Source organism: Hypomesus nipponensis, chromosome 1 (assembly GCF_054491055.1).
Source record: "Hypomesus nipponensis isolate SF chromosome 1, ASM5449105v1, whole genome shotgun sequence".
NCBI classification, from domain to species: Eukaryota; Metazoa; Chordata; class Actinopteri; order Osmeriformes; family Osmeridae; genus Hypomesus; species Hypomesus nipponensis.
In genome coordinates this window covers 18,230,233-18,239,882 of record NC_140361.1, presented here as the reverse complement: position 1 = coordinate 18,239,882, position 9,650 = coordinate 18,230,233, and the positions used below count along the sequence as shown (strand labels likewise).

The following is a 9,650-nucleotide window of genomic DNA, read 5'->3' as shown; positions in this document are numbered from 1 at the left end:
AAAAAAATGATCCTGAAGCCCAGACTCGTCACAGTTCCATATATATGTGACGGTGGGCCCTCAATACCCAGCTCGACCAAAAGGCTCTCATACTGGTTAAACCACTGGCTAACCACCTCTTTGTTGAGTCCAGCAGCCCGTGCTGCAGACAGGACCTCTGGCTTGCGCATCCCAAGCTCTGGGTTGTGCTTTAGAAAGTTCTTAAACCAGTAAAATCCGGCCCTCCCTGCTGTCTTGAAGAAACCAGATATGTTGTTCTTGGCTGCAAAATCAAAGGCCACTTGCTGGACATCACGTTTTGTGAAGGGAAACCCCCTCTGCGCCAATGTGTTGAGGGTGGCAGCAAGCTCCCTTTCCGCCTCCTGTGGAAGGTAGGGCTTCCGCCCTGACACATGTTCACTGCCAGTCACCTTTCCACTGATGCGTCTTTGCAGTGTGGATCGCGGCACACCCCATGCTCTTGATAAGAGGTGCACACTCACTGTAATTCCTTTCTTCTCTCCCTCCATGTATTCATCTAAGGCCCCCTTCATCCTCTCCTCTTTCCACAGATTGTAATTGTTTGGCTTTCTTTTCCATCCCTGTTTTATCTTTGTATCTTTTCCTCTCTGGTCCTTGCTCCTCCTCTCTTTTCTCTCCCTTTCCTTCTCCCTCTCTCCTCTCGCTTCCTTCTCGTTCGCCATACTCACTGTACATAAAATATCTACTACCATTATTACTGTTGGGGGGGTCATGGTGTGACACACACACACACACCCTCACACACACTCCAACACATGTATGTGTGTTTGTGAGGGACACAGATGATGGCCCATTTTAGCTGAAACCATGTTGCCCATTTTACCTCAGTGGGTTAAGGTAAATTGGGCCACCAAGAAAAACATCACTTTTTCAAAAAATATGTTCATATACCAAACTAACAACATTATTTCTGATTGATGCCATCAAGACAGATATTATGCATAGTTTTTTATGCGCATGTTTAAATTTTTTTTTTTTATCATCCTTATAATAGTTTAGTTAGATTTGGTATGCCAGGCTACTTACCATGCAGCTTTCTGGTGCAGTCTTGTTTGAATTATTGGCCCGCCCACCATAGCAACCATAAAGCAATCAAATCCCCTGTTACTTGTCAGGGCTGGGACCCCCAAACCTTAAATGGCCCATTTTACCTGATATCACCCTATATATATGTATATGCATGTAGGCCTATGTGTAAATCCGTCTTTGATTTCATTGACTGGGACATGCCAGCTGGTTAAGCGACCAAGTAGGCCTACACTTTTCTTACAGCTACGCATGCTGCGGCTTTGCCAATGTTTTCTGCATCGCCTATACTGTATAAAAATGTAGCCTACCTGACGCAAAAAACCTCAAGGCTATGCAGAGAGTCTGAAGCACAGTAAAAGTTTCAAGTAGCTTTATTGTCAACTTCTTCACGTCAAGACATAAAAAGGAATCGATATGACGTTTCCCACTCTCCCACAGTGAAACATAAAAAGCACAGGCACAACAGATAAGACATTTCTTAAAACATAGCGTTACATATTCACATACAGCAGCATAAGCTCATAAAACATAGCTTGCTGCGGCGTGTGATATTTGCAATGTACGGCCCGAGAAGGTCTTGCAAATGAGTCCTTGTCGGCTGAATCGATATCGCTCAAACAAGAACTAATCCGTGTGAAATAAAGGATTGGCGATCGCGAAGAACTTGGTATGGAAAGCTAATCGAACTATATATCTCCTTGGTCAGCTGGGTCTCTCAAAAAGGGAGCTGCCAATTATTTTCCGGGGGTGTGGCAAGCTTATCCAGCCACACTTACGTTAGCCTGCTCTCGAGCAGGTTAGTGCTAATGGATGTGTTACTATGGTGATTTATCTAAACTTGCTTCCACGAACCAAAAAGAGGGGCGTGTTTTATCTTAGCCTGAAAGTTAGCTCGCTAAACTGCTTAGCGAGCTACGACGAATACCCCCCAGGTCTCTAAGTTCCTGAGAGAACAGATTTGATACGGTGGATGATTACAAAGATTTATTTTCTGTAGCAAACCAAATACTCTGAAATCTACTACAACTTAGTACTTTACAAAATGTATGAAAAATAATAAATCCAATGAATTTTGCTTAAAGTAAATGTGGTTATTCTTTTATATCCTGCTATATATCTGTTTAGTTATGAATGTAAATTGACTTGGAATTTCTTAATTTGATATCTATTTATTTACCATGGTTTTCCTAATTTAGAATATTTAACTGTACACTTTTAGTTTACTTATCAGTTATTAATTAAAGAAATTAATTTTAAATGTAGATTTCCTATTTATCTTTTAAATCTTACTTCAATCAAGATTGTTTGGTTTAGCTTGGTTATTCAGTAAACCCTGGAATTTGTTTAAACCACACTACTGTATTTAGTTTCCCTTAAAGGTACACAGTAGAATATACAATGTAAAAAACATAAAAAATAAACAAACATTACATCAACCAACTGGGGGCTATTGCACGAAACCAGGATAAGGGATTAAGTCGGGATATTCAAGTTATCCTGGATGAATTTAGCTTTGAGTTGGTTGCACGAAAGCAGGATGAATTAAACCCAGCCAAGTAACCATGGAGATTTATTCTTTGCAGCTAGCCTGCTCCCGAGCAGGCTAACAGCCAGGCTAAGATTAATTCTGGAGTCTCGTGTTAAATCAGCTGCCGCTCTGATCCGAAATAAAAGTTTTTAACAGGTATTCCGCTGTCGTCTGAATGTGTTCTTATGTATTTTTTATTAACATGCATTACTTGTCACTATTGCTGTCACAAGTTTGATTTTAAACCCTAGCCTACTATTGCAGTTTTTAGATGTTTAGAAATGGTTGACGAAGTTGCAACGGTGATTTCAATAGTCAGTGATGAGGGCAATAGGCTATATAAAGTCCTATTCACCTGTGTTTCTTCTTGCACCATGGCATGCCCATTTCTTAATGACGTGTTGGACGACGAAGCGCTGATATTGAGACGTGCTTTCAGACGTGAGAGGGTGTTTCGTGACAGATCTGACCCTTTGGCTTTTTCGGACGAGTACCTGCATGAAAGGTATAGGTTTTCTGGAGATGGGATCCGTTATTTGTGTAGACTGCTGGGTCCCAAAATTCAGCACCGCACAGGGCGAAGCCATGCTCTCACCATCCCACAGATGGTCTGTGTGGCACTGCGCTTTTTCGCAAGCGGCATGTTTTTATATGCCGTGGGAGATGCCGAAACCTTTAATAAAGGTACTATTTGCCGTACGGTCAGAAGTGTGTGTTTGGCACTGAAGTCCTTGGCACACATCTTCATCACCTTCCCTGGCCACAGAAGAATGTGTTACATCAAGGAGGATTTCCACAAGATTGCAGGTAACATGAATTATAGATTACAAAAACAGTCACCAAATACTCAGACTATTTTGTGTTACAGGTTTCCCTAATGTCATTGGTGCGCTGGACTGCACACATATCCGTATTAAACGCCCCTCAGGGGCCCATGAGGGAGATTATGTCAATCGAAAATCCTTCCACAGTATCAATGTTCAGGTAAAAATTATGTAATTACTGTCAACTAGCCAAATATTCTGTGCATTAAATGTGTAATGAATAGGCAACATTGCATCGTTTCAGATGATCTGTGATGCTTCCTGCATGATCACCAATGTGGAGGCAAAGTGGCCTGGGTCTGTCCATGACTCCCGAGTTTTCAGGTCCAGTACCATTTCCCAGCGACTGTCACAAGGTATGCCACACACATTTCACTGAAACAATTGCGTCAAAGGTTTAACTTATGTGTAGTTGTAATGATTACATTTTGTATTCTCAGGTGAATTCTCTGGTGTTCTTCTGGGAGATAAGGGTTATGCCTGTGAGACATACCTTCTCACTCCACTAGCAGACCCTCAGACAGCAGCACAGCAAGGGTACAATCTTGCCCATGCAAGAACAAGGGGCCGAATTGAAATGGCATTTGGCCTTCTAAAGTCACGTTTTCAGTGTCTCCACCACCTGAGGGTCACCCCAGACAGGGCATGTGACATCACTGTAGCTTGCACTGTCCTACATAATGTTGCCTGTCTGAGGAGAGAAAGGGGTCCTGCACTGGCACCGGAGATTGAGTGGGACAACGCAGCAATCTTCCCAGATAACATAAATGGCAGGCTAGTCAGAGACCAATATATTAATTATTTTACATAAAAAACTTTATTTTCTTGTCCTTCTCAAGCAAGCTGGGGAGAGAGAGAGACAAAATAAATACATTGTTTTACCGATATGCAAAAGTGTGGATTGAAGTCATTTACTTCTTTTTCTAGTTTCTTTATCTCCAGATCCAGTTTCCTCAGTTTTTTGTTCTTGATTTGTACATCAAGGTCCAGATCCTGGAGACGCCTCTTATTTACAGCAATCTTTGCATCTGCCAGCTCGATTTGCTTTTTTAGATGCTGCGTGTATAGACATCTGACAGTTTGTGAAGTCTGTAAACCATTCATTGATTAGCACAGCAGGAATTGTGCATGATTTAGATTCCCTTTAGCCCATACGTACTATGTTGCCAGGCTGGCTGTCAAGCTGTACTGCGTCTGGATCCTGTTACAAATATATATTATGAGTGCTATATAACTGACTTCTCATCCATTAGGGGCTAAATATGCATTTCCATACGATTTACATGATACCTCAGGCCTTCTGGAATCCAGTGACACAGTCTCCTCATCATCCCATATGGCAGAAGTTCCTTCCCCCTGCCATATTGAATAGACTTTTTATTGACAGGATGTGCCAAGCCATGTGCTTTTAACGAATAATACTCACTGGATCTTCGCCTGGTGGCAGGAGTGTAACTGTGTCCCCGGACACTGCAAGGCAAAACAAGGTCAGACGGGCACATATGCCCGTATAAATGGGTAATTGTGTTTGATATGTAGTACTGGAAAATGTACCATGGATAAGGAGGGCAGTTTCTGCAGGTGGAACACAGTCTGTAGCTGTCCCACCCTCAATCCCTTCCATCACTGGCCTTCCCTGATTTAAATTCAGCGCCAATTCCTCAGCTGGGGTGAAGCCTGGAGCTGGTGGCCCTCCCCCAGTGCCAGACAAATGAGCCTTCTTCTTAACTGCTAAAATCAGTTTAGATAAAATATGTGAGCAGGCATAGTGTAAGTAATTTCTACATACCATTTGCAAACTGTTAAGGCACTTACCAGACTGCAAAATGTTTTTATATTTAATCTTGACTTGTTGCCACGATCTTTTCTGTCCAGTCATGTTTGTTCTGTATGAACATTGATTGAAGAAAGATATTTAGAATTAGACAAATCTTATAGAGATTTGTGCATATGGTTGTGAAACATATTCTCGCATGGTGTAAGGGTTTGAAATTAGGCCTAGTCTTTAGGGTAAATTTCCCGAGGAACATTAATTCCCTGCTCACTTTTGAGGGAAAGTAGGCTTAATAATAATACATTTTATTTATAGAGTGCTTTGCATGGTAGGCTACTCAAAGAGACGTTTCAGTAAAACCAGCACATAAACACAGATAGGCCTACAGCAATAAAACCAACACATAAAACAAGCATGTTAAAAACAATTAAAACAGAGTGTACAACTTTCCTAGTAAGTACATATTTTTAAATAGGCTACTTACGCATTCAGTCGGTCAGCGATTGTCTGCCAGGCTTGTTCTCGCTGTTTAATAACGGCTGCCGTATTCCCCTTTTTGCAAATAATATGCTTCAACTCCTCATACATTTCCATAATTAATTTCTGCTCAGTGGGTGAAAAATATGCTGCACGCGTCTTCTCCATTTCTGCATCAGTGAATTTGTGATCGATACCATGGTCTATTTCAGAAATCCGTGAAGGTGCACTTATCCCAACTATGTACACCTGGATTGACATAGCGCCACCTTCTCATCCTGGCTTGGCAAACGTGCAACCGATTCAGCCGCGATGAGTGGATCACACTAAGTCAAGCTGCGCTTTTTCAGTTATCCTGGATATCTTTATTCTACTTTTGTGCAATAGCCCCCAGGTCCTCAAAACCATCAAAGTGCATTCAATTACAAAAGAGTAAACAAAATAAATGAACAATCACTTATTTTCAGTATGATTGGTTCTGGCATAAAGTTCACTTATCGTCATCTAGTTTGCACTCTCGCTCCAGAAGATTTCACTCGCGTGGGTGGCTGGCCATCTCGGGTTCAAAGAAACCGTTGGTTTCCAGCAAGGTCTTTATTCGATGTATTTAGGAGCTTTTCTTCTATTTCGATCCAAGATCCAAAACCTGGCCTGTTATTTATTTAAACAACAGGACCATAAAATTGTATTAACTATCTAATCGAAATAATACGTTTCTGACTTCAGACATTCAGCCGCTAGCTTAGAACACATTGAATTAGCTGTGTAGCTAAACTCCACATGTTCACAGGTTTACATTTCACTAAACAATTGAAATGTTATTTCTAACACCAATTACAATATTTTCAACCAAAACAAAGTCCATTAATTTGAAAAATAAAATACATATGTATGTTGACTCACCAAGTTGGATAATTTAGGTTACAACACTAAAGTCCGCATGGCAACAACTTCTGTAATCCGCTTCCATCCACATCAATAAAAGTAACCAACATGGATTGTTACTCTACGATTGATATTCATTTAAAACTGAATAGTTTTTTAATGTTCTTAAACAATTTAAAAATTATTTTTGTTAAGTTTCCAAATGTTTCAGAGATCACCGTCTAGCGTGCCTCTTTTGGTTCTCTCAATCAATCTCTGACAGGTGTCTGCACGTCAGTTCCGATACACCACAGATCAGTCACATGACTTCCGGTGAACCTGTCCGTTTTCTGTATTTTATTCAAATTTAATATTATTATTAATTCATCAGTTTTGGACAAATTTATAATATTTTTACCCATTATATACATATTTACTTTTATATTTTTGCTTTTAATTGGTCCATTATTTTACCTGGGTTACATAGCACTAGGCTACTGGATAATTTTTAAATTAATAGTAGGCTATTTATTTTAAACAATGTCAAAAAAGTCAATTTAGATTAGTTTAGAGGGTATTTTTTAATCAACGAAGGTCTACGTTCACGACGTCAATCATGGCGTGTCATTTTACATTGATTGAAGCGGTGGATGAGGGAGCTGTCATTGTACAAGATTTAAAGGGGACGTTCTTTCTGGAAGAAGTCATGTGGCCGTGTGCATTGCTTTTGCCGTGGTGGATTGTATGATCCATGTTTTACCTCTCGGGCTGTTAAAAAATAGGGTGCACGCGCAATTAGCTTGACTACGTAAATCTGACTTGAATTAGTAGGACTGCGTGAGCTTAAATTGGCCTTTATGGAACCGCTTAAGCCCCGCTTGACTAATTAAACTTGGTTGGTCTGGTTTAGGACTTTAAGTCTAGCTTTTTTGAGCGGCCTTTATGGAATAGGCCCCAGTACTTGTTTAAAGCTGTCATAACCGGGAAGATTAGATGCGATCTCACTACATTTGAGTAAGGGGTTGCGCTCTTACCACGAGGCCATACTCATTTGAAGAATAGGTGTAATTAATGTTATAAGAACCTAAAAATAAATATCATGAACGTAAAGTAGCAAAGACGTTACGTTGTTTATAATACAACAAGATATATGATAACATATTTTTGACACTTGCAAATCGAAACATTTGTCACATAACCTTAATTTATCAAGTTGTCAATGACGATTATGAGACTGACGTCTCGAGGACTTGACGTCACTTGAGTCCTTCCATCGCTCGATACAGTCGCCATACCATAAACTGACCAGCAGATTACCCTATGGAGAAGATGTATCGAACGCTTCGAAAAAGCGATACTTTTTCGAGACAATTGTGTCAAATAGCTCGTTGCTTCGTTTCCCCCATCACTACTAAAAAGCAAACAGTGATGTTCCTGCTAGTAATGGAGAGAACCAGCTTGTTAGGGCACAGCTTATTGAGGACCGAGGCACAGATCACAGGTGTGCTCTAGCAGCAATCACAGCTCCTCTACCTGCCTGCCATCCTGCAACAGGAACAAAGAAACAGAAGACAAAGGAGAAGAAACCCAAACATTGCACATAGAGCCAACAATCTAACATCAGAACAGGCATAACCTCCTAATCACTACAAGTCATTCAGGTAATGGTAATTTCCTATTGACAGCTGCAAACAGTGTCCTTTCTCAAGTAGGATTTAACAATTACAGCATACCAAAGAAGCCGTGCTTGCACTGAACCACAACCTAGAATAGTCTACGTGACCACAATACAGTTTGTTTCATGCTTGTAAAGTTTGCATTCATTACATTTGTTATATTGCTTGTATTTTGTTATTTCCCAACATGTGGCAACAGTGTAGTGTAATTGTATTGAGTTTATTTGATGTGTTTGCTAACTTGGTGGTGCTAATGAGTTACTAATGAATGTAGCCTATCGCTAATGGGAGTTTTAATTGATAATGTTGCCTTCTGACCACTTCTTTGTTTAGCACTGGCGTAGAAGTGCAAGATAGCACATTAAACATCTTCAGACCATCAGTAAAGGTTTCAATTTTCTTGTGTGCACCTACTAGGGTTGGTGATGAATAATCGATGATCGATTGTCATTACGAATTCATTCGAATAAAAATCCAAGCCTAATGAATAATTGTTGTATTCCCACGCATTATGAGAACAACATTTTAGCTACCTCAATGACCAGCCACCTCCCTTGGATTCAAATCCCACAGACTGGTGGAAAAACAGCGCAGACAGATACCCAAGACTGGCTAAATTGGCACAGTGCAATCCATGTACACCCGCGACCTCCGTTCCGTCTGAACAAGTTTTTTCAGCTGCCGGACTGACAGTGAATTGACGCACACGTCGTACCCGAGAACATGTGAATATGTTGATTTTCATGAACAAAAACACATAGATGGGCCTGTGATAAGTAATGTATGCCCAGGCAGCCCTGACAAAAAAAGAAGTATACTTCAAGTTTATTTTGTAAGTATACTTAGTATAAAACGTATACTATTATCATGTTACTTAAAGTATACTAGCAGTGTACTTATTTATATACTATTTTTGTACTAAGTAAACTGAATTGGCCCACTTTTTAGGTAATTTAGTACACTTTAAAGTACACTTATAGCGTATTTCAAGGTTTACTTTTGAATACTGTAAAGTAGCCTGTGTAGTGCACTTTCAGTTCATCAAGTATACTTCCTGAAGTTCTTAAAAGTATACCTTGGAATACTTTAAAGTAACCTGTGTAGTGCACTTTCAGTTCATGAAGTATACTTCCTAAAGAGACTCAAAGTATACTTTAGAATACTCTAAAGTAACCTGTGTAGTGCACTTCCAGTTCATAAAGTATACTTCCTAAAGTACTTAAAAGTATACCTTGGAATACTTTAAATTAACCTGTGTAGTGCACTTTCAGTTCATGAAGTATACTTCCTAAAGATAAAGTATACTTTGCAATACTTTCAAGTGCACTTTCACTTTCAAGTAAACTTAATCAATTTAATTTTACTATGACTTACTAATAAATTAAAGTGTTAAAGGCCCCTCAGATCTTGCGTCACATGGCGAGAACGGAGGCCCTCACAAAGTCACAAAGCAGATT

The 9,650-nt window shown here is 39.9% G+C and overlaps 1 protein-coding gene across 2 annotated transcripts; it reads right to left on the bottom strand.

Moving 5' to 3' along the window:
* Positions 1–4,117: 4,117 nt before the first annotated feature.
* Positions 4,118–7,914, bottom strand: LOC146302872 (uncharacterized). Of its 2 annotated transcripts, XM_084697367.1 has the most exons (7): positions 5,661–7,914; positions 5,218–5,288; positions 4,957–5,133; positions 4,829–4,872; positions 4,693–4,758; positions 4,562–4,603; positions 4,118–4,491 (listed from the first exon to the last, which is right to left on the bottom strand). In XM_084697367.1, the coding sequence occupies exons 1-7, from the start codon at positions 5,912–5,914 to the stop codon at positions 4,237–4,239; spliced, it is 909 nt and encodes a 302-aa protein (XP_084553493.1). In that variant the 5' UTR covers positions 5,915–7,914; the 3' UTR covers positions 4,118–4,236. The 2 variants fall into 2 exon arrangements, with proteins under 2 accessions (XP_084553493.1, XP_084553494.1); XM_084697368.1 differs by having other exon boundaries at positions 4,118–4,603.
* Positions 7,915–9,650: the final 1,736 nt, after the last annotated feature.